At 33.0% G+C, this 25,980-nt stretch overlaps 2 protein-coding genes, 1 long non-coding RNA gene and 2 other non-coding genes across 6 annotated transcripts; 1 reads left to right on the top strand and 4 right to left on the bottom strand.

Annotated features, from left to right (window-relative positions):
* The first annotated feature begins 6,095 nt into the window (after positions 1-6,095).
* LOC145009161 (uncharacterized) lies at positions 6,096-9,582 on the top strand. The gene is made up of 3 exons (XM_078967833.1): positions 6,096-6,290; positions 7,135-9,012; positions 9,086-9,582. The coding sequence occupies exons 2-3, from the start codon at positions 7,144-7,146 to the stop codon at positions 9,347-9,349; spliced, it is 2,133 nt and encodes a 710-aa protein (XP_078823959.1). The 5' UTR covers positions 6,096-6,290; positions 7,135-7,143; the 3' UTR covers positions 9,350-9,582.
* Positions 9,583-19,088: 9,506 nt separating this feature from the next.
* LOC145008235 (uncharacterized) lies at positions 19,089-19,914 on the bottom strand. Of its 2 annotated transcripts, none has more exons than XR_013663312.1 (2): positions 19,772-19,914; positions 19,089-19,492 (listed from the first exon to the last, which is right to left on the bottom strand). It is a non-coding gene; the product is annotated as an uncharacterized LOC145008235 (long non-coding RNA). The 2 variants fall into 2 exon arrangements; XR_013663311.1 differs by having other exon boundaries at positions 19,089-19,464.
* On the bottom strand, positions 19,369-19,453 carry LOC145013406 (small nucleolar RNA SNORD36). Its single transcript, XR_013664967.1, has one exon. It is a non-coding gene; the product is annotated as a small nucleolar RNA SNORD36 (small nucleolar RNA).
* LOC145013405 (small nucleolar RNA SNORD36) lies at positions 19,635-19,718 on the bottom strand. Its single transcript, XR_013664966.1, has one exon. It is a non-coding gene; the product is annotated as a small nucleolar RNA SNORD36 (small nucleolar RNA).
* A 1,270-nt stretch (positions 19,915-21,184) lies between the features above and the next one.
* LOC145009823 (uncharacterized) lies at positions 21,185-24,297 on the bottom strand. Its single transcript, XM_078968452.1, has 8 exons — positions 24,126-24,297; positions 23,933-24,029; positions 23,729-23,883; positions 23,545-23,636; positions 22,320-23,172; positions 22,109-22,243; positions 21,502-21,972; positions 21,185-21,393 (listed from the first exon to the last, which is right to left on the bottom strand). Exons 1-8 carry the CDS (start codon positions 24,295-24,297, stop codon positions 21,185-21,187), a joined length of 2,184 nt encoding a protein of 727 aa, XP_078824578.1.
* Positions 24,298-25,980: the final 1,683 nt, after the last annotated feature.

The raw sequence follows: 25,980 nt of genomic DNA, 5'->3' as shown, positions 1-25,980 counted from the left end.
TTTGAAAATTTACGGTGTTACAAGTTTGAGGGAGAAGTTCCCGATATAATTCCACTTTTGAAGATGAGGATTTATGAAGACAAGAGGTTGCCTGAAGATCCTGAAGTGATTGTTGACTCTAAGACGAAGAAGTTACAACACATGATGGTCGAATTAGTGCTAGTGCGTTGGAAACATTTGAATGGGCTGAACCTAACCTTGGAGACGAAAGCGAGATAAATAATCGATATCCACATATGTTTGCTAATGCTTGATTCCGAGGACGGAATCATTCTAAGGGGGGAGAATTGTTACGTCTGCGTTTCCTGATAGACAATTATAAGAGGATGTAATAGTTAGGGTCAACAATAGTAACCTATTTGATATAATAAAGGAACATTATTTGAGTATTATGTGTTCTACAGTTGTAGCATGTGTGCTTATAGCGATATAATAAATTAAGAGTAAAATACCGTCTAAATAGAATAATAATTACGAAGAGTATCATTGATGAAAGTTGAAGTAGTCGTAACAAGGATTCTGGATATATAATGAATGCCTAAATCGGACTTATAATGAAGAAGTTATTATCCGTTGAAATTTCGCTATTCGACCCAATACGGCAACGTGCGTCGTAAAAAGTAAAACTTTGTTAAGTTACTTTTTAGCCTTAATGATCTAAACGAAAGTCGTAGTAGTCGTTAAACCGAGAGCGTGCATATAGAGAAAGTGAAATCTCACTTCATGAGAGGAAGTTATGATTTTTCTAAGATTCAACATTGAAGTAGACAACTCAGAAATCAAATTTTAGATTGGTAGATTTTTAGCCAAAATGATCTAAACGAGAATTGAAGATCTCGTTAATAGGAGTTCAACATATAAAGATGGTCGAAAACGGACGTCGGATGACAAAGTTATGCATTTTACACAAGCTTTAATAGTCTAATCCTATGTGAAATAAATAAAGTCAAAATTAGCTGACCGAGTCTAAATGAAAGTTGTAGCTCTCGTCGATAGTTATGAGTGGATATAAAGAATGTAAAAAACGAAGTTCGTATGAAGAAGTCAAGCAATTGTGAAGTTTGAGATTCATTGCACGTGTGTGCGCCTCGCGCACAACCTTCTAGAAGCCATCTACATCGCCCCACACAGAGCCGTACACTTGTCAACACACCTGAGGAGCCACATCGACCATGTGCACAACACACATGGCCCTTCCATGGCACGCGGGTCTGGGTTCTAGCTTATAAATAGCTCATTTGTGTTCCTTCGATTCCCCACATCTCCTCTACAACTCTCTCTCGAATTCTACTTCTTTTGGTCCGAATCTTTCTTATATTTTAGGGTATTTTGGCAGTTCTGAGGTCCCTAATCTCCTGGTATCTAGTAGTTATCAGTCTGAAGTTCCGTTATCGTAATTTCTAGACTTTTGTCTAGGAAATCTATGTAAGTTAAATTACACTTTATATATTTGCTATAATTTATATTTAAATTCATAGTAGTTGTTATGAATTTATAAATAAGAACTATCTGTAATTCCAAGTTATAATATTGATTAATCTACTTACGGGAGAGGTGTCTAGAATGGGTTTCAGAAGAGCTATTATGCCGAAATGGTCCTGCCTCCCAACTGTCATGCCTAACTGGTTCTTAATTGATAGAACTATTCATTGGAATAATTGATAGGTCTAGACTATTTTCAGTCACGTAGAATATTAAAGTAAGACTTAGTGCTACTGATATTAGGTTGCGTCAAAGGAAAAGTCAGCTGCTAGAAGCGAAGTGTTGTCTGAGTTCGAGTCATCAATTTATCAAGTGAGTGTATAGTTACTTTCATCTTACACATAGATATGAAGTATTTAAGATAACTACATGATATATGTGCTTATTATCTGTGTTCCTGATATCTATACTAGATAAACAATTTATACATGTTTAACTTGATTCAAACTGTATATGTATTTTTATACCTATAAATATATTGGGTAGAGATGGGTAGATAAAAGGTGATATAGATGATCAGAGATGAAATATGAGATAGATGATTAGAGGCCTTGACTTAAAGATGATATAGTTGTCTAGCGGAGTATAGATGACGACCACAGACTATTCTAGACAGTCCAGTGAAATGCTAGCAGACTCGTAACCTGTAGGTATTTTTGAACTAAGTGTTCACCAGGTGTACTCCACCCCCTCTACTATTACCTTATTGACATATATTGCTAAGGAACCCCCTGAGTATTATTGTCTATCCCAAAGATAATCCTTAGGATATGTCCTTCGAATTAAAGGCTTTAGGGACAGAGAGTGGGGAAAATAGGAATGAGTAATCGAGTAGAATGATTTGATAAAAATACATAATTAAAATTATTTAATTATTGTGGGTTGAAAATCCTATGTGCTCACCAGACTCTCAAACCCAGCCTACTAAGTATTTTGTATTACGGGTAGTGGCATGAGAGCACATGTGTGATGATCAGATGGGATATTTATGGATTATAGGCTAGTAGAATAGTATATGTTTGTAAGGCATGTATTATTTCCGTTTATTCTTATGTATTGTATTAACGATGACATCCCAACATTTAATATATAAATAAAATACATTTCTTTGGAAATGGTTTGATAATGTATTTATCATATTTTTTGGAACAAATTACGCAATGTTATTTTTTCAAAAATGATACTTTGATTTTAAATAAGCATAAATAAATGGGTGTTTTCTGGCCATGAAATTGGGGATGTCACACGTAATGTAAAAGTAAATGATCCCCTTTTACCCCAAAAGAAATATCTATCCACCTACCAAAACATGTCTTTCAGAATATAGCCTCGCATGACCGTTGAGTCCTGAGTTTAGTAGAATATTTTGCAACATTGGCATGTTTAACGCCCCAAAAATAAGACCCAAATTTTTCATTTTTGATTTAATAAAACATTAATCAAAACATTGTCATACAACCCCAAAAGATCAAAGTATGTCACTACATCAAAACATATCAGAGTAAATCTCAAAAGGCGGAAAAAGGTGGTGTGTACTCTACAGTCATCCCGAGCTCTTCCCTTTTGATCCTGAAGTACCTAAAACATAAATTGAAAACAGTAAGCACTAAGCTTAGTGAGTTCTCTAAAATACCACATACTATACATAAAGAAACAAATAATAGGCCCCACCCAATGAGTGTATTGAGCCCCGCCACACTTGCATAACGGGCGTCGCTTACTAAGTATAACGGGCCCCGTCCAAACTCACATATCAGGCCCCGCCCACAGAGTCTAACGGGCCCCTCCCAAACTCGCATATTGGGCCACGCCCACTAAGTATAACGGGCCCCGCCCAAACTCGTATAACGGACCCCGCCCAACATACAAATCATATAAGCATATACACATATAAGAGTCACACATACATCTAGTATCCTAACATAATTTATCATGAGCCAACATTGTTGCCTTACACCCGCTAAACATGGTGAGGAAACTCACATCGCACTGCTGAATCTCACAGAAAAATCTCTAGCCATTAAAACCCTCGCACTATCATAAAATAACATCTAGTTAATATTTGGATCCTGACTCACACTAAGAGTCCAAATTAGGTTTAATGTCCTTTTTACCGTTTTCCTAACTTGGCGCAAGGCCAAAGCCCAATCTAAATGTCCAAAAAGCCCAAATTCCAAAATAATCACCCAAAGCCCAATTATAGCTCAATTTTCCAAATTGGGTCGAAACCCTTTTCATGGGCCTTCAACCAAAGAGTTAAATAAAATATCTACAATCCAACAAGAGAAATTTGATGGCCCAATAAGGCCTAAGATATCAAAAGCCCAACATAGCTGAATACCGAGAAGCCCACATGACCGAAGCCCAATGTTGAGTACATTATACGTACTCAGCTCGTATGCCCATCGTACTCACTTAAGGGCTTGTACGCGCAACACACCTGCTTGTATGCCCAACGTACTCCACGCTCTTAACCAACTTCTCATTCAGCTCTTAAACGGTTAAGACTTCACGCTAACACTTAGATCTGACTTCCTTAAGGTGGTTTATCACGTAAAGTTGCCAACTTTACGTGCATGCATGACTTAATGAGGCTTTTACAGCTCAAAAGAGCTTAACAAATGACTTAACTGATGCATGAGACCACAAATGCCATAAAGCTTGCATTTTTATGGACAAGGGGACCTAAAGGACCCTAGATCTACCATCGATCACTTCTGGAGTGAATTAAGAGGCTCAACAACCCAACTATGGACTTAAAAGTACAAAATGGCACCAAACTAGATCTAGCAATATGGATAGCAAGATGGAAGCTTTTTACCTTACAAGGAAAGCAAATGAAGAACAAGTCTCAGATCTTCGAACTCTAAGCACAACTCCAAATGGTTCACTTATTATTCTCCTTCACAAGCACCCAAAAATCACACTTTAAGGCTCAAACTCTCAAGATCTCACTTAGGGTTCGATTTTTTGGACAAGAGGGGATGGAGGTTGTCTAAACATAATATAGTGAGGGTATCGCAACATTTAAATAGTATACAACACCCTAAACTTAGGGTTTCATTAATTCATGTGTACGCCGTGTGTACTCCATGTACACCCAGCGTACGTTGTCTAAGGTCGCGATCCAAATCCGGGCTAGTACGCTAAGCGTACCACCCTGGACGCCACAAGTACTAGCTCAAGTACCAAAATGCAATACTTTTAATAAGGAGGGATTACATATGAAACTTACAAAATTTCCAAGTGTTACAACATGTTTGCAAGATATTGTAAGAGAAGCATCAAAAATATTGACATGCTGCAAAAAAAAAATTACTTTCAAAATAATCTCGGACTTTATAAGGTGCTCTGGAACACACTGTTATGAACATTCTGAATTAGTTCTTTGTATTCCAAACTACTTAGTTGTATATTGGACTAGCTCCTTGTATTTAGACACCTTTTAAAACTCATCTATGTGTTTTGGAATACAAAAAATCAATGTGGAATAACGTACGAAACCAAAAAAAAAAAAAAAAAAACAATGCCTCTAATACTTTGGTATGATTAACACTAAAAAACTACCTAATTTAGGCATATTCCAAAAATTAACATAATATTGCGGACTTATTCTTCGTGTTTTCGGATTAATGATTTTACAACTTTAATCATAAATTAAACTCAATAACTCACCCGTAAAACTTCAAACTCATCGGAATCAGATATAATGTATTTTTTGCCCATTGAGTCGTAAATATAATAATATTCTAGTATGCATTCCAAAATAGATTATGTAATGGTATGTATCCGGAACCGATAACATCATTCCAAAATTGTCTTCGGAAATTGGACAAGACATTAAATTTTAAAAAATAAGATAGAAATCAAAATGATTATATTAATCAATTTCCCAACAAATGACGCAAACTTTCATAATCATATAACATTCATCATTTTCTATCCATTTTACTTGATTCAAATCAAGTCAATAACATTGAAATGTTCTTTCTATTAGGTTGTTGTTATCACTTGTTCAACATATAGTTCATATAAATTACTATGTTTGCAATTAATTCATGTAAGTTACTATATAGTGAGATGTCTTTTTTTACTATGTTTGCAGTCTAACGGATAATGTAACAAACATCTTGATAATTCTAGCTATGCATTCTTATTACCTAATACACTTCACACTCACACATGTAACTTTAAAAAATAATATAACCTGGCACTCGTTGCTATAAATATAGAAATATTAATTATCCAATATAAAAAGTGACATTGTATTTTTTTAATAAATATTCACACTATAAATAAATGTTGTTCCCATAGGAGTATGAAATGAGCAAACGTGGCATGAGATGATTGGTTAACAGAATTCTTTCCCCTCCTACCACTACCAATATGATTGGAAATTTGGTGGTGCGAGAGCACACGAAGACAAATCTGAAGTCGCTGCTCCTCCGTCCCACTCACCTGCTCATCGTCCCTACAGTCCGACTACTGCATTCATTCTTGGCTCACGGGAAACCCGTATGACGTCACCTCCTCACCCTATGGGCCCCACCAGCACGCAACGTCTGGGCCCCACTATCGATTCCCATTCATTCCCCTTTTAACCGTTCGATTGAAAGCGAAAACCCCCCTCTCCTCCTCTCATCTTTCACAGAAAAACACACACACTCACCCACACAGTGGTGCAGATTTCGCGGGGTTTTCTTCCTCACATTCAACGTTACCTTCTCGATTGCTTTCGTTTTCCGCCATTGGAGACAACAAATAATCATATCGTGTTATTCCTGAAATGGACAATCGTCTACTGCAGAGTAAGATTTCGTTGATTTTTGTTTTTCTCTTTCCTTTCTTATTGTGTAATTATTTTCTTCTTGGCTCATTCGTGTAATGCGACTGAATAGAACTAGGTATCTTGAAGCTTCGAATGAAGGTAGCTTCTAGATTTGTGATTTTTGATTTGTCTCCGTTCGTTTTCTTGATTTGTTTGTTTGCGTCGGCGTACTCCTTTCCTTTCTGTTTGATTTTTTTCCCCTTTCCTATTTTATCAGATATATAGTTATAATGTATGTGTGAATTTCTTCGTTTTTAGCTATTTGATTCCTTGGATCTGTGATTTTTGTGTATGAACTTGAAGATTTATCGGGGATTCGTATTGTTGATTTATTTCCGCCACATGCTTTCGCTTCCAGATTCGTTTCAAATAGGATCTACCTCGTTGCTTTCCGATCTCCGGTAGAACTATATTCAGATGCCTTTAGAAAATTCCAAACGTGCTTGCCAAAAAAAGTATCAATAAATGCAACGTTTGTTCACATAGCTTTTTTTATGTTCTTTCCATCCGTGTTAGATTTATTTTAAAGTATTCGCTGCAACTTGAAGGATTATTAATGGTGATGAAGAAGATGCTTTATCTGTTTGTCTTTACGTATTCCCTAAAGTTTTTACTTGTATAAACATATAGTGGTAATTTTGGTTGTTAGTGTCACTTCACTTGTCATTTTCTTCCTGTCTTCTACTGAAGGCAATTGGGCGAGTAGATCCAACAGTTTTTTTATGGTATATGGATTTTCAGAGCTTGCAATAGATTACTTAGTGATAGTTTTCTTCATAACACTATGCCTTTTACTGAAACACTATCTTGTTCATTGTTGCCAGTTGCCATGAATGAATGAAAGCATCAGATACAGTGCACGGCTAATGATGAATTCACGAGAACAACAAACGCCAAAAGGGCTACATGAGAAAACAGTAACTCTACGAGCAAATAGGATCAGAAAATCATTAGACTACACTAAACTCGAAAACCCATTGTATGTTGGTCAACGTCATGAACCTAGACAAAATGCAAGTGAAGATCATATTCATACCGGAGAAAAAGATGAAAGCCTTGTGAAGCACATGAGAAATTTGCCTGGTTATCTCCAACGTGAAGAAAAAGGTGAAAAAAATATTCAAGGGAAAGCGTTAAATTTTGGTGTTCTTGACTGGGGTCGTTTAGAAAACTGGAAATCAAACGAAAAACGCATTCCACCAAGATATAACATGAAGAAGACATCATCACCCTCTCATAATCACAATAGGAAAAAGATGAATCCACATCGGAGGGATCAACAAAGATCAAACACCACTCCAAATTCATCTTCTTCAGAAAGACTTCCCCCAGGTGTTAGATGGCCTAGAGGCCAGGTACTAAAACTTCAAATTCCTGAAACTTCTGGACAAATGTTGGATGATATGCAAACTCAGTCGGTGGAGCTCGATACTAAAAAAGGGAAACAATCAGAAACAAAAATTCCGTCCAAGGATATTGATATTAATCATGGCGATGATGTTTTGATTTCACCTGATGTTCATATGATCGAAGCAAACGAAAGCAGAGCATCCGATTCCTTTTCTCCAGAGGTGGAGTTTGATTCAGTAATCCCGTTTTCCGATGTTCCTCACTCCTGTCCTTTTCCTTTATCTCTCGATTCCGTGGCAGAGCCTGAGGTAGATTTACCATTGACTCCATCGACAGATGAACAGAGTGGTGCAAAAGGGAGACATTCATCTCCGATGAGGAGGTTTAGCTTTAGTAGCCTCGGGAAGATGACCAGAAGCTTTAGCTTCAAGGAAAGCTCATCAATTCCACAGCTAAGTCCAACTTATATATCTGTGAAATCTGGACCTGTTAATCTTGAATCCGAGGATCATAGATGGAAGAAGGGAAATGCTACAACTCCATCGAGGTCTAGTCCATTAAGGAGGTTGCTAGATCCATTGTTGAAGCTCAAAGGAGGAGCTCATTTTTCCGATAAGGTTCAGAAACCAAAAATGGATTTAAACGATAATGAATCGATTCATAGCAAGAAGCAGTACAACAGATCATCAAACGTACAGGCTCTTTTACAGCTTACAATGAAGAACGGAATCCCTTTTTTCAAACTTGTTATTGAGAGCAGTAGCGACATTCTAGCTGCTGCTGTTAAAAAACTACCATCTGGAAAAGATGATTCGAGTTTGATCTACGCGTTCTACTCGGTACACGAGAACAAGAAGAAGAGTGGAAGCTGGATGATGTATCAAGGGTCAAAAGAGAAAAATTACAGGTTCGGGTACACCATTGTTGGACAGATGAAGATTTCGAGTTCTTATCATGCTGAGTTTAGTGGAGCGGAGAAAGACCTGTACGTGGTGCGAGAGTCGGTGTTATACAGCACCGATTCTGTCCAGGCGGATCAGAAAATGCTTGATTGCATGGTGGACAGGGAGTTGGCGGGTATAATTGTTAAGAATTTAAGCGATGAAAGCGGTGGAGATATTGGGAGGTCCAACAGCACGGTGGTGGTTCTTCCTGACGGTGTTCACAGCTTACCAAACTTTGGACTGCCTTCTCCGTTGATTAGCCGGTGGAGATCGGGCGGAGCTTGCGACTGTGGTGGGTGGGACATCGGTTGTCAATTTCGTGTTTTAGGTCCTCATCTGAATGAAATCGGCAAGCCTCCATCTCCATGTAGCTCAAATTCTTCAAATCGGGTCGACCTTTCTTACCAGGTACTTGATACTTGGTAATTTAATTTATAGAATTGTTTATTTTATGTGATAGATTTTTTTTAATTGGTTGCAGGGAGGACGGAAGAAGCAGTGTGGTTTTAGTTTGGTGTCACTTGAGGATGGGCTTTATTCGGTTGAATACGATCAATCAATGAGTTTGCTTCAAGCGTTCTCGGTGTGTGTGGCGGTTGTAAGTAGTCACAAGCTGACTCATATCTTTCAGGTGAATTCGGTTCCGGAATTGTCTAGAATGTTAACCGGAATTGATGACAAAGTGGAAGTAGTCGCCGGAAAATATGCTTCCAAACCACCGCCGTCGCCGGTTGGGAGGGTATAGTATTATGGGTTATGGAATATAGAGATTAGTTTTTACTTTTTTTACCTAAATCTTTTAGAGAGGGAATGAATAAGAATGCATGGGGATGGGGAGGAAGAGAGTAAAAATTTGGAGGTGGCGGAGGCTATGTTTTTAGGTATATAGCTGCTGATGGTATACTAATGGTAATGGAATATTGTGAGTCACGTACAAAGTCGTACAAAAAGCTATTCACGTCTTATCATTTTCACCAATTTTGTTTGCGTTTTTTTTAGAGAATGTCTAATATACATTTCATAATTCTAGAAAAGGATTTAAACCGATAAACATTTAGGTTCGTGCATGTTGAAGGGATAAACAATAAACCTACATCCAATTCACACTACTAACCTAATTACATGATCAAAATCAATTTACAGTCAATCCATGGACAATTGATGAAGCTAGGGTTTCAATTTACCCATCAAAGCTTCATAACTTAATTTTGGTAATGAATTCTTATCAGTCTAACGTTACAACATTAGACTAAAATACAAAACTTATTGAATGCTCAAATGTCAAGGATAAGGAATAAATGACTACCTTACTGCATTTAATTCAGTGATTTGTGTTAGATCTCATTCTCAACTTAGGTTTTCCCACTTAATTTCTAGCTCTCATCCTCTCATTTCGATGAAGGGTTTGGGTGTTAAAGAGAAATTTACGTGATTTAACAAAAATGGTCCATCAAAAAAAAAAAATTTCTTCTAATTTAACCAAAAGATGACATTCTAAATCCCTTCACTTTTCTTTCAACCATGAAAGTTAATATCTTAAGTCCTAAATCTGGTTAGATAAGTCAACATATACACAATTCTTTCCTCTCACCTCCAACCCTCCCAAACATAAAGACATGGAAAATGGGACCCTCCATCCCACACAATTAGGTACAAGTATGCAAGCTCATGGTACATGTAGAGATGAGAGAAAAGAGAGGGAGCTTCAACTCCTTTAATCCTCAGATAGCTCAAATTTGATAGTTACAGCTTTAACGTAATGGTGTTCCCGGTGACACTGTCGATACCAAAACCAACTTGTTTTCCACTCAACTCCATTCCGTATACCCTTAGTGCAAATCATCTCCCAACTTCAGATTTTGAAAAGATCGACTCCTATCTTCTAGAGCATTTCTAACTACGTTCTATTTTAAATGATAAAATAAAGTTTAGAATGATTCGTCTTCAATCCATTCTACTTTAAATGCTAGAAAGAGTATTCCTAAAATATTAAGTTTTATTTATTTATTTATTTATTAATACCCCTTCAAATTATAATGTCTTACAAATTTGTCTAAAGTCATTTTGTTACAATAACATTAAATTTTATATTATTAAATAAATATAATCAATTACAAACTTTTTTATGCCGGTTTGTAGAAATATTACACTATTTTAGATATTTGTTTATAGAAATATTTTACATATATTTGAAAAAAGATTACATATGCATTTAAAGTTACTTGATGCCAATTTGAATATTTGTAAAGTATATGTATATGTCAATTAGAAATTTTGTAAAATATGGGTTTATGTCAATTTGACCTTTTGATAAGTATGATATCACGTTATACATTATTAAAAACTAATAAAGTTTTAAATACATTTTAAAATTTAATCACATTTAAATGTAAATATAATAATATAATTAATATTTTTAAATTACATATACTCGATATTAAAACAAGTTAAACAACCCCATATATATACACAAAACCAAATTAGAAAAATTGAATAGTAACACTTCATTAGAGTTTTACTATTCTTTTATGGTTTTATCTGTAAATCTATAAATGTAAAATATGGGTGGGTTGAAAATTTTACTCTATTTACCTCTATAGGAATTTAATTAAGTTCAAAATTTCGAGTTGATCATTTTCGTTTAATTTAATTTAATTAATTGATTTAATTGATTATTTTCATTTAGTTTAATTTTCAAACATGTTTTTGTTATTTTTGCAAAAGAAAAGCTTAAGCTATGTTGTGTCTAAAACTATGAAGCAAAAGAACAAAATTTTCTTTCCATTTTCTTCCATTAGGGCGGATGAAGCGACAACGGATTGGTGGTTTTGGGACCACGGTATCAATTGATTTACTCTGACTCGTCGCGAGTTGAGGTTTTTGGCTCACATGCGGATCGAGGAACCTGAGATTTCTTCTCTCCAACAAACAAAAATTTGAAGTTATTTATTTATTTATTTATTTTTTTATAAAATTACATATTATAAATACCAACTTTTACCGTTTCAAAACAACACATTTCTTTCTTCCAAAAAAGATGAATACTCAGGAGTCCGAGTTTCTGATGAAGAAGTTTCAAGCGTAGCAAAAAATGAGTATCACAAACATCATAACATTAAAGATTTTTCATTACGAAACTGTGTAAAATATTTCAAAAAATCACCTTTCTGTTTTTTAGAATTTAAGTATTTCTTTTAGTTTTCGTTTGTTGTTTGTAGTATGTTTTTTTTTAAGTTATTTTGTTTTTTGTTTTAGGATTTAATTTAATGTTATTGTAGTGTGGTTTTAATTTATGTTATTGTGGTGTGGTTTTTTAATTAAATGTTAATTTTGATATTTTTTTTATATTTTTTTGGTTATAAATTAGTATAAGTTTATTTTAAAGATTACAAAAATCATAAATATATTATGTTTTATTTTATTTTGAAATTGCTAAATAAATTAGCTAAAAATAGTGAGATGGAACATGAGTTGAGAAATATATTATTTATGTGTTGTACGTTGAAATGATGAAAAATCTTAATATGACAGCGAGATGAATTAAATAACTTTTTTCACCCTAACTAGCAAACATCGGACATTAGTAATGATAATTCAAAGTGAGATTAGTTTTTCTATAAGAAAGACAAACCTCCTTTCTATTTTTGGTTCTAGTTATTTTAAGAATGTCGGACGTTTTATCAATATAATCAGGTTGATCTTATGTTGTCATTCTTTTTTCTCTTACACATATGTCATCTCCATATTACCATACTTTTAATATTTCTTGTTGGTAATAAAGAATAGTCACCATTAGGGTTGTTTAATGTCTTTATAAACTAAAGTGTTTGACTAAACTTTTGGATTGGACTAGTTGATTTAATATTCCGATTTTTAGATTGGTTTCGATAAAAGCTAATTATTATTTTGGATTTCGAATTTGGTTTTGGTTTATAAAATAAGAACCGGGTAATTCAAAAAAAACGAACAACAATTTAATATATATATATATATATATATATATATATATATATATATATATATATATATATATATATATATATATATATATATATATATATATATATATAATCGTTTATTAACTTAGTAAGTTATTTTTCAAATGAATTATAAAAAAATCACCTAATAAAAACCAATAATGTGAAATTTCTTTCAAATGTTTTTTTATCTATAAAATATTAAACTATAATATTTTTTTTAGTAATTGTTTATAACGTAACATCATAAAAATACCAAGAAAAATATTCATTTTTATTAAGTCATAACCTTTTCTTCTTTATTTCAAAAGATGATCTGAGTAAAAGTATTTTCAAAACATCAGAGTAAAATCATAAATAATCTTTACGAAATAATCTTCAAGGGATGCAATACTATCAAGCCGGACCTTCCTTTTGAAACCAAAAGTACCTAAAAATATTTTAAACATAAACTGTACGCTTAAAACTTAACGAATTCCCCAAAATACCATATATCAAACATATAAGTGCTATGGGCTACCCCCATGGTCTTTCCTTGCAATGTCGAGGGCCAAATCTTCGTCTTACATACAAGTGTCATGGGCTACCCCCATGGTCTTTTCTTGCAATGTCGATGGCCAAATCTCGGTCTTACATACAAGTGTCATAGGCTACTCTAATGGTCTTTCCTTACAATATTGATGGCCAAATCCCGGTATTACATACAAATGCCATGTGTTACCCTTACGGTCTTATTATACATAATTATAATTTGTATAAACTTGAATTGATAGTAACACAATCCTTTTGGGTTGCTCTCAAACCTAGCAATTGGGCAGGATGATTTTTGAAGAGAGAGGTTAATTTATTATTTGTTTATTAAATTGAAATAAATAATTTATTAATATATTATGAGAATAATATATTAATTAGAAATAGTAATATTCAATTAATAATTATTCAGAAATAAATTGGAAATAATTTCGGGATTAATGGAATTAATTAAAAGTGCAGGGTCTAAAGTGTAATTATTCAATAGTTGAATAAAAAGCTCTAGAACCTTCCGCACATATGGTGGATGGTTTCTAGAGTCCTTTAGGGTTTCTAGAATTATCCTTGGAGGATAATTAGGAAGCTAGATAATTATCAATTCAAGATAATATTATTATATTGGTTTTGGGTTTGTCTAGGGTTTTCAAGTTGCACTATATAAGAAGCCTTACCCCTAGCATTTTTCGGCCACTCTATTATTCTAAGGAATAGCGAAAAAATTTCTCTCCTGCCTCCTCTCTCCATAATATTCTTCTTGCTAGTTTGGGTGTGAACCACTAGAGGCACGATATTTTTGTTGTTTGCTTCCAAAGCTTCTACAAGTCAATGATCATTGTTATTTGCTATAATAACAATAATGTTCAATAAAGAAAACATAGATTTTCGTTTTAGGTTGCATGCACACTTAAGAGTTTTAAGTTTGTTTTCATTATGCCTAAAACCCATTAGATCTTTCATACAATTGTCATGGGCTACCATCATGGTCTTCCATGCAAGTATCACATAGACAAATAGCATCCTACATAATATAGTGAGAAGAATCACCTGAACTATTCAATAAAAACCCAACAGCAACCTCAACATCATAACAGGCAACCCAAACTTCCTAAAAATGAATCGAGACCAATCCTTAGTCCAATGCTCAATTCTACCCAAGTTTGACAAAAAGTCAACGCCCAGCTTAGTCAAAGTCGATGTCACCTCGTGACCATCCCTTGGTCACATCATGAGAATGCAATGAAAAAACAATCGTGATTTTAGGCACCATCACATCGTGACACATTCTATGTCACGTCGTGATTTTTGGCTAGAAGGTCAAAATCTTCATTAAGTGATTAAGTGCTAAATAGCTTCATAATGGATGAAGTCTCTAACTTTATTCATTAGGATGGTCCAAAGAATCAAGATCTAGTCTTTAAGTCTCAAAGGGACTAAGAATGCATCTCTCTCAGCTAAATCCATTAATTCCAAGTCTCCAACCTTCATATATGAATCAATATGATGTTTAGATGGATAAAGTTTCCAATTTTATCCATAATAATGTCTCAATCTTTCGAGATCTAAACTTTAATACACCAAAATAACCATGACCAAAATAACTTGAATGGCTGAAAGGGAAGGCAAAATATCAAAACTTTCCTAGTCCATGAGATCCAAGAAAACATTCTAAACATATAAAAAAGGTGTTGGAGTCCGGATCTGAAACATACATTGTCCTTAGGTCCTTGGATAGTAATAAAGTTACAAACTTTATTCCCAACTCTCACGCAAAACTCATTAAAATGGACCAAAACACCAAATACAGTTAGATCCAAAGATGTAATGCAATAAAAGTTGGAACTTTATAACTGACAAAGGTCTAGAAGGTAAAGGAAAGTTGAGATCTTCAATTGCCAAGCTTCAAGAATGTTACATGAAAGCATTGCTTCAAAAGCACCAAAAACTCCAAAAATGGATGAAATAGGAGAGGGGATGCTTAAATCTTGAAAATGGAGACGTTCTAGATATGATGGAGGCTAAGAAAATACCTTATGAATTCTTACCTTTAACTACCTTGAAAACCCTATAAAATTCGTGAGCTTTAGGTTGCACAGTTTTCATGTCGTAAGAATATATTCTCACCTCGCGAGAATAGTTTTTCACCCAATTCCACTCCAACTTCAAGCAGTCATAACTTTTTTGTTTCAACTCCATTTCGATGATCTTTATATTCACGGAAAAGTATTAACAAGCCTGATACTTTTATCTATGTAGTTTTGGTTTAGCACATGTTGAACTAAAAACCATACGTCATGAAAGAAGTGTAAAACATCATTTTTCCTATTTTACCCTTTGACTTCAAGACACAAACCAAGGCTTTAATCACTTATCCAACATTATCATCATCTAATAAGGTCTAAACCCTATTCCCTTGAAGCCCAAGACCTTACTTAATCCATTCATTGTCCACAATCCTGAAAATAAGAAACTTATCGAAACAGGATGTTACATATAAATTTTAAACCACAACAAAATAATTTCTTTTTGTTTCTTCTAAAAAGTTGACTAATATTCTAATTATATGTGGTTTTAAAATGTTACGATTTTTGAAAACCGAATTATAAAGTCAATCCAACTGAACTACAATTTGGATAGATCGAATTGAATTTGAATTTAGTTTGGACTATTTACATCCATATTTTGAAAATCAAATCAATTTGGATTCACTTGATTGGATCGGATCAAACCGACTCATCCATAAAAACACCCTAGTCACCATGGCATGCTACATTTAACAATTTATTTTATATACACAAATTATTTTAAATCCATTAATTGAAATTAAAACTACTTAACATGAAATTTATAAAAAAAAAAAGTTAGAGAATGTGAAATCATTCTCAATCGATCATTTATTTTTGCCGCAAAACCCTTCGGTGTATCCGTCCGACGGAGGATGAGTAATATTCATATATGAATATAAATATAAATGTATTCATATATGAATCAACCACCTCCCCTCCGGCACAAACCATCACCATCACCACCACCAACCACCAACACCACCTTTGCAACCAACCACCACCTCCTTCGCCACCACCCACCGTCGCTATATTCATATATAAATAAATAGTTCATCTATACTTATTCATATATGAATATGCATATTCAGATACACTTATTCATATATAAATATAAATATCCAGATACATATTCATATATGAATATGACACGTTCCTTCGGCCGGTACCCTGAAGCGGTAGATTTGAAATGAATGGTCTATATTCATTCTCAACCCTTTTTTCTCAATTGAACACACACACACTCTCTCTCTCTCTCTCTCTGTGTGTGTCTTTATAGGGCTGACAATTCTCGATACGGCCCGCGACACCACCCGCAACACAACACGACACGAAATAAATGGATTTGAGTTGAGTTTTTCAACCCGCTAACATGTCAACCCGCCAATCCGTTTATTAAACGGATCATATATGGGTTTCTAAAAAAATTAACGCGTGGACCCGCCAACCCGTTTATATTTTTAATAAAAAAATTATATTTTATTTTTAAATGTATTTATGTATCAAGTATTAATATTTAATAAGTATTATATAATATATATACCATTGATTCATACACCACTTAAATTATCTATGTTTGTATTAATGTTTAGTTTAAACATGTTTCTATGAATATTTTTAATTTTCATTTGGATGTTTAAGACTTAAGTGTCTAAAATTTGGATATGCATCAACCATCAAGAATTTAATCATGTTTAATTTTCAAGTTTATTTATGGAATCTAACCCACAAACCCGCCAACATGCGAACTCATATAAATAAATGGGTTGACGAATCATATATGGGTTTATGTTCCAAACTCGTCAACCCGTGACCCACCAACCTGTGACCTGTATATTTAAATGGGTCGCGTTTGGGTTGACATATTTTGACCCGTCAACCCGCCAACCCACAACACGCCAGCCCGAACACAACACGATTATCAGACCTATATATATATATATATATATATATATATATATATATATAATGTAAAAAAAATATTTAAAAAATATATATTGGAAAACTAATAAAAAAAAGAGAAAGAGAGTTGAATTAAACAAGAGAAAAATGGGTACGCCGCGTTCGGCTCTGGCAATGGACTAGGGATATTGTACGACATATCCATCGTTATACAACCTCATACCACCACAATGTTAGAAATCCTTTATTAGGAAAACGTGAAAATATCACTTTTAAAACATTCAAAACAAAATATCAATATTACTAAAAACATCCTTAAACAAATTCCAAAAATAATTATCAAAGTTTATTCATCAGAAAATCCTGATTTTTTATAATTGAAACCATTTGTAGTAAAAACATTTGAAATATCATGTTGTTGACGTTTCCAAAATGTCATCAACGTATAAATATTTTGAAAACCATAACACCATAAGAAATGTGGAAATTTAAAAAGAAATCCCGGTTACTTAAGCATTATATTATGAAAGAAACTAACTAAAAACTTTAGGCGAGAGTTTATATGAGTCCAACTGTGTCTTTTCCTTTGAAAAATGTTAATAAACTGTAAACGGAACATTCAATGAATAATCATAATAATAATACGAACATAATACCGATCATATCTGATGCACATAGCACTTATCATATCATCACATATAATGTTGGTACCAACTACTATCCCATAGACTGATTTACCCTTCTTAACTCCATTCTTTTACAAAGGTTATCATTAATTCTTACATAATATTTCCTTAGCTTTTCATTGATATAAGGTACATATTAAAAATTTCTATCATTTTTATAGATTTCACAATTTGATTATAAAAATTAGCTTCTTTTCTGGACCAATCAGTGAAAATTGTTACAAACACACTAAAATGAGTGAGGAACAAACTATGAAAAATATATATATATATATTCTAAACTACCTTATCTAAACTCAACCACGACTTCATGCCAATTAGATATTTCTATAACTAATTACACGTTTTACAAGATAATTATTGCAAACAGACATTATTCTAAGACCAGCCTTTGAAGAATTCCAAATCCATGCAACATAGGAATCAATCACACAAGAGAAATTAAATTGCCTCCTACCTTTTACTCCTACAATTATTCCTACCCACTAAAATTATGACAAATCACCATTCAATTTAATTGTATTTGATATATTCCTAATATAATCTTAATGATTTAGTTTAAAAAATATAGAAAGATGACACTTGTCATAATTTTATTGGGTAGGCATATTTGTAGGCATAAAAAGTAGGAATCAATTTAATTTCTCATCACACAAAACCCATTTTATGGAACAAACCGGATACAATTACCAAATTCCAAAAAGAAACCTCATGTATTTTGAATTTTCCTACATTTAATTTTGATTTTTATAAAATGACTAAAGTGGTCAATGGAATCTTCAGACGAACCTGCACCCATTGCGAAAACTGTACATTTGTGTTGGAAAAGGCAGGCCTTTGGTATTGGATGAAACTACACATCCATACCTTTCTAGGACACGAGTTTCGTGCACTTTAAACATTTTTATATGATTTTTCAAAATTAATGGACAGTTTCAAGACTTTGTAATAACAACAAAATTAACTTTAATTTTTGTCCCACTCATTAAGAACTTAACCAATTAAGCTCATATCCATCCAATTCAGTAATTATTAAGCTCTAGGATTAGCCCTAAATTAGAAGTTTAACGTTACGGATTTAATTGATTAAGAACCGTGTTTTTACACATCCAATTTCAAAAGTTGGTTGCTCTGACGACATCCAACATTGCACCCTTTTTCCTTTCTACTAAGGGCTTATTAAGTCACTAATTAAGACATATGGGGGCCAACTTTTAACAAGCTTCAAAGTGAAATGGTGTTTTAAGATTAAATTTCTTATAAACGAATCTCAAGTCAACGGATGTAATGTTTACAAGTTACGAGTGCGCACATAAGACCCAGCATCATTACTGACAACGATCTCACCTCAAATCTTTTTATGTTCGTTGAGGAACAAATATTTTACAAATTCACGTTATCATTTTTGCAGAAAAACTTGTACACGACTATAAATATACCATAACATCATATTTACTATTTCTTGATTTATGTCATCAAAATTAAATCCAAATCATCAGTTCCTAACTACTAAAATCACTGATTTTTTGCTTCCACACTCGCATGCTAAAAATCGAACTACAAAAAACTAATCAACAGCAATAGATAGCATGATAGATGATGAAGGGGGTAACATCAGTTTTAAAAAGCTCGATTTTGGAGCCTCATGGATTAAATCAGCCCAAATAATATCAAGTTTTTTCATCATCTGCAACCCTCGTTCCTCTAGAAAAACAAATGTTGAATTTAAATCCTAACATATAAATCGAGTATGCAATTAAGAAAACGTTGATGTGTTGATAGAAACATAGACCGACTTACAGGTATGTAAATCACATGAAGAAGAAAAAAATACATTAATCAGCAGCAACAATAGATTACAGTGGTGGGAAGGGAACGCATCAGTTTTAAAAAGCTCGATTTTGGAGCCTCATGGTTTAAATCAGCCCAAATATTATGATTTTTTTCATCATCTGCAACCCCAATTCCAACCAGAATTACAAAAAAAACATAACTTTACTTTAAATGTTACCTGGAACTGAAAGCTTGAGTATGAGAAAATCGATTGATAGAACCCTAATTTATATACAGGTATCGCAGGAATCAAACCCTAGAAGGATATTTCTATCTATTTCGTCAGCTTCGGCTTTAGTTGGCCCAACCCCAATTAGTTGGTAATGGGCCAACCTAACTCGAGTAACTTAGTATTGATGGTTGGCTTATTGGCTTTAGGCCTCTTGTCTCTTGGGTATTAACAAATGGATTCAACCTTTTCTAAAAATTAAAACAAATTAAACCAAATTATCCCCTATTTGGTGATATACATATATACCACGCAAAATGGTTGCAGATATCTCTTTCTAAAAGTATCAAATTTTAAAAGTAATAAGATGAGACGTGGTTTTTATTTGATATATTATTTGAATGGGTGGGGTAATTTGTTGCTTCTCAAAAGGAGCCTTGATATATTTGATATATTATGGTCTTGGGTTAAAAGTATTTTTGTTTTTCTTTAAAATATTTAATTATTTTATAACAGTTTTACGAAATTCAGGTCCCGAAAGTTATGAGTTACAATCCAAAGGATAATGTTTCTAGATTCGAGGATGTACGGTTATATCATCACATAAGTTAAGTATCAAATATCACGTACATAAGTTAAGTACCAAATACCAAGTACCAACTTATATTTATATTGTAGTTTTCTAACTAGATTATAATCCGCGTTAAATGCGGGGACATATTAAAAAAATACCAAAACATTTATATATATTGCATAATAATTATAAAAAAAAGTTTATGGCTATTGTTAATATTGAAAAGTGAAGAAGAAACACTGAAATCGATAAATAACTATAAACGTTGAAGGACCTCTTTGTAGACAACGTTTTTTGTTTTATTAGTTGAACGATCTTCTTCGTCACATATAAGTACCTTCAAACTTTTTTTGCTTATTACATGAGAAACAACTACATATAACTGACCATGGCTGAAAACAAATCTACGCAAATCCAACATTTGATAACGATTGCCTTTGACTTTTGTTAATGGTCATAGCGAAACAAACTGCTATTGGGAATTGCATACGTTGAAAACGGAATAGAATTTTTAAATCGGATGGGGTCAACTTCATGCGAGGTATATAAGTAGTTTCGTTGAAAAATCTACCAGATATGATTTGTGCTTCAATGACGTGTCTTCCAAGCCTTACGATTTGTAATCTAGTACCATTGCATAGTCCTCTGGTTTGGTCGATATTACAAAACAACATGATTGGAACATCTTTTTTTACTATAAGTTTATGGTTGGGAATTCCAAAGGCCTTAAAAGCGTTCAACACATCCGGAGAGTATACTGATTCCTCAAAAGAATCTTCTGTCTCGGTCTCACATAAGGAATTTGAACTCATATATGTTTTCCTTTAATCTTTCATCAATTCTAACATTTAGTTGTTGATAGCATCAACTTCTTCATTAGTAGGGACCAAAATAGCTTTATCTTTAAAATACGATGGATCATCAAGATGGTTATGAAAAGATGAATAAATGCACAATACAATTGAATGAACATGGTCACCCGTAGAGGGAACGATCACATCTTCTGGAAATTCAACTTCAACTTCAACTTCACCATCATTATGACCACTGATAGTACCTTCACCAGTTTTAAGAATCTAATCAGCAAATGATTTTGTCTCTTCAAAATCATTGTTTGGACAACCAAACTGAAGCCTCATGTTTATAGTCAAACATAAAAATGTACATTGACGCCATAATCTTGATGAATACAATGATGCCTGCACAATAGCTGAACGATTTCCTCTTTGTGTTACTGGAAGAATTTGTCGAAAGGCGCCTCTAAATACAATGGTCTTGCCTCCAAATGGTTTATCATTGTTCTTAGGAAGGATAATATCTCTAAGTGTCCTATCAATTGCTTCGAAACAATGACGATGCATCATCGGGGCTTCGTCCCAAATTCTAAGGTTCACTTTGTTCAACAGGGAAGCTACATCGTTACCTGGTGTAATAGAACAAAACGAAATCTCATTCAAGTTAATTGGTATATGAAGTCTTGAATGCGTTGTCCTACCACCAGAAAGCAAGAGTGCTGCAATTCTGCTTGAAGCAACATTAATAACTACTTCACCTTTAGATCTAATAGTAGCAGACAATGTCTTCCAAACAAATATTTTTCCTTTTACTCCATAACCATAGAGGAAAAAGACACCACCTTTTTGTTGTTAACTGCATTCATAATTATATCATAAATATTTTTTTGCTCGACATTTAATTTTGAATGCAGTTCTTGATGTTCAGATTCGAGATTGAGGGATCATACTTAAGTTTATCTTGAATTAGCATATTACAAGAATCTTGAATATATTTGTGACCAAGTAATGGCATATTAGGTATTTGCTTAAGACTCAGTCCACAACTCAATACATATTTCTCAATGTACAACAACGTTAGGTGGTAAATTGCTTCCGGTTTTAGCTTCAAGCCTGAAAACATTAAAAAGTAATGAAATAATTTATGTATAATATCAATTAAAATGGGAACGTTTTTGTGTGAATGTACCTTTCACGCCTATTTCTTGTTCACGAACGTGAACGACATCATCAGAAAGACAATTATATGTCTCTTTAAAAACATGATGAGGTCGGGATAGACTATATGATATAATCAACATAACAAATAGAGACCTGTAGAGAGAAGTGGTGGCCCAATAATGTGTTTCTTGTATAGAAGATATGTACTCTCTATCATCGTCTAATAGACCAAGAGCGTAGCAAGCATCTTTGTAAGAGTCATAAATGGTCCCGTTAACCGTTCTAATATCTTCATAGCAAGTAGGACCCTTTACTTTGTTGAGCAAAATGCGCAAGTAATAAACATCACTAGACTTGGGAGACACATGATTAATTCTGCCAAGTGATTTTGTCTTTGTTTTTCTTCTTGTCCATACTTTATCTAATTTATTCCAAACATATTGAGTTGGGAATTCAACATAGGATAACTCCCTTGCCTTTTCGTCGTAGCTATTACATTCCATCCAGGCCAAAAATTGAGAAGCAACAATAGTTGGTTTAGAAACAACATTAGTAACACATTGGGATGGTTTAAATACAACAGGTTGTGTGTCTTGTAGGTGAAATGACAACCTTTCAACAGGTGGTGTTCTATAATGAATGACATACCTAAAAGGTCTCCAACATGCCTCACAAGCAGAAATATAACGACAATTGTAATACTCAACAATTTCATCACGATCGTTATTTTCTTTATGTTGTTTTTTGTTATTTTTGCCGTCGTAAAAAGACGCAATGATCCTGTTTGGACCTTTGTTAATATACTTAAAAAGGTACCTTATCGATCCAAGCTGATTAAACCACTCAAGATTCATATGGGATTGGTATTGCTTCAAAAGTGTCTTATTATATGGAACAACATATATGAAAAAAGAAACAAAATGTCATAAAGAAAATTAAGATCATTTAACATATCTTTCCTATAAAAGATAACATTTATAAAGAAATAAATGTTTATATAAAAAAATTAAATTATTATACCTATTGCCCAAAGAAACTCTGTTTTTCACGACATTGTTTCCTTTGTCGCGTCTTCGGTAAACTGGATAACCACCATCATCAATATATGTGTCATTTGTAAAGTCTTTTGGAAATCCTTTTGAACATTTGCCATATAAGAAGGAAAAATGAAGAAGACCAACAATAATAATAATTATTGATTAAGAATAAGTAAAAATAAAACAATAAATAATTATTTCATAATCATCAAATACATGTGCCTTTTTAAATTCTGAAATATGATGCATATCATCATCATTAATATGCAATCTCGACCCAAATAAACAGTTACCGACTTGTGGCTGACCTATAAATAGCAATTGGAGTAATAGATTATTTCATATTATAAATAAAATATAAATGTAATGAGCATAGACATCTAAAAATAATTATTCTTACCACCCAAAGTCTTGAGCTTTGTCATACGTAGGAGGATGATCACAAGAGCATTTTCATTTTGATGTTCAGATATGTAGCTTTTCAACTTCAATGCAAAACCATACCACAAAGCAACTTGCATTTTCCTACTAGTATAATTTATTGTTTGGGTTATACTAATAAAATATTAAACATGATAAATTAATGAAAAATAAAGAAAAGTACCTCAAATCTTGTGAAACAATACTTATTAGCCTTGTTTCCCTTGCATTCTCCTTAATCACTCGCATGGGTTCAGTAGATACAACTTGACCAGTAAAATCTACAAAAAGTAAATTTGAATAAATTATTATAGTATAAATTGGTTAAAAAAATATATAATATAATAAATGCAAAACTGTTAAGGGAAAAAACTCACAAAATGCAACACGAGTGTCAAATTTTCTGGTTATCATCACATGAGAACTCACAAAATTAAAAGGATCGACCCTGTCAACAAAAGGAGTTGATATACGAATTGTGGTTGCCTTGTAGAAATTTATCTTATGCTTGTGAGCAACCAACATGTAATCTTCTTCGTTTCTGGCCATACCAAAGTTAGTGATTTGCCTTACAACTCCTTCTTCTAAGAGGGCTTGAAATGCATTTATGAGATTTTTTTATTGTTGTATGTATTCTAGTGCCCTGTATGTGATAAAGAATATTATTATATGAAAAAAAACATGAGTTTTTTTTTCATATTATTTTAATCTTACCTCCTGGTGCATTAAAATCATGTCCAAGTTGCTGACAATGTTTGGGTTGTTTTTGTATGTCTGTTTTCAAATCATGACAACTTGAACACGAATATTCCATAATTCTTTAGAGGCATCTATGTCAGCCAACTTATCAATGACGATTTCACTGTCAATGTTATGTGTCATTTTGCTTGTGCTACAAGAAATAGAAAAGTATTAGAGATAACTATGAGATATAGTGAAAAAAGTAATTCAAAGATTCACAAGATTTTTCTTTAATGTAAATATGATGTTGTTTAATTAACATAAACATACTTAACCATGAAAAAAAACAAAAATAAACATTAATTGTATTTTGCAAGATAATAGTTGGATGCAATTATGGGTTAATGGAAGTAGGATGGTATCAAATCAAAACATACATAATATGTTGATATATTTCACAGAAAACAACAAAGCAAAAAAAAAAATGAGTATGAACACTTATCATATTGAAGGCTGTAAAAATGAAGAAGTATTGATAAACAATGAAATGCGTACCTTTTTGCCTTTGATTAACCAAGCTAACAATTATTTACTGCTATAGAAGGTTGTAGAAAGGAAGAAGAATTGATTTAGTATCGTGAATATCAATATAAACGAAGAGGTGAAAACATAGATAAAGCACAATAAAAACCCACCTTTTGCAGGAGTGTGGAAGGAAAAATTAAAATGGGTTTTTGCGGAATATGTCATATATATGTATTGAATCCAAGTTGATTTTGGAGTGATAAGATAAAAATCATTTTTATTTTATTCCTTAAATGTTGAATTTCAAAATGTAGTTAGGCTAGATAATGTAGAACATTTTAGGATTATTTTTAAAATTTTAAAATTAGGATAATGTTGATGGTTAGTTAAGTTCCCGTCTTTGGTTGCTAATTTTTCGATTTGAATATGGGAAATAGTTATGATAGACGTAAATAAATAGTGAATTGTTTTGTTAGAATAACGTCACCAGAAATATTAAGAACGATCTAAGGGTTGAAATCAATCAAAGAAATTCAATGAATGGTTCTGATTGTTGAAGGTGACATCATCAGATTTATGTTTTAAATATATATATATATATATATATATATATATATATATATATATATATATATATATATATATATATATATAAAGATAGTCCAAGCTACCATTTTATCTATGCTTCTTGTTATTGATCTAAGAACATATCACATTTATATCATTAAGCTTGGAAAGTCTAGTAAGTAAACTCGGAGATAAACTTTGAAATGAAATTAGGTAATGACAATAATCAAATTCCTTGATCATAACTACCAAACCATTCCATGTATCTTATAGTGTTAGGTCATATTTTGTTGGTTTAAGCTAGTCATTTGTGTTTTCTAGGCTTTGTATAAGTATTTCATGGGTTTTTGGTTGGGTGGACCGAAAACGTCGTTTTCGATCCAGATGGTGTTTTCGGCCGCAAACCGTTTTCGGTTACTGTTCCCTATATATAGTGTCAGTAGTTGTCATATGTCAGTA

This window comes from Lactuca saligna, chromosome 8 (genome assembly GCF_052625555.1).
Source record: "Lactuca saligna cultivar CGN05327 chromosome 8, ASM5262555v1, whole genome shotgun sequence".
In the NCBI taxonomy this organism is placed as follows: Eukaryota; Viridiplantae; Streptophyta; class Magnoliopsida; order Asterales; family Asteraceae; genus Lactuca; species Lactuca saligna.
This window is presented reverse-complemented; position numbering and strand designations above follow the sequence as displayed.

Coding starts and splice junctions, on each gene's coding strand:
- LOC145009823 (XM_078968452.1), bottom strand. CDS start 24,297: ATGGCCAGAAACGAAGAAGATTACATGTTGGTTGCTCACAAGCATAAG. Junction 21,973..22,108: donor CAAATATATTCAAGATTCTT/GTAATATGCTAA, acceptor AACAACAAAAAG/GTGGTGTCTTTTTCCTCTAT. Junction 21,394..21,501: donor ATCAAGATTATGGCGTCAAT/GTACATTTTTAT, acceptor AAACTGGTGAAG/GTACTATCAGTGGTCATAAT.
- LOC145009161 (XM_078967833.1), top strand. CDS start 7,144: ATGAATGAAAGCATCAGATACAGTGCACGGCTAATGATGAATTCACGA. Junction 9,013..9,085: donor GGGTCGACCTTTCTTACCAG/GTACTTGATACT, acceptor AATTGGTTGCAG/GGAGGACGGAAGAAGCAGTG.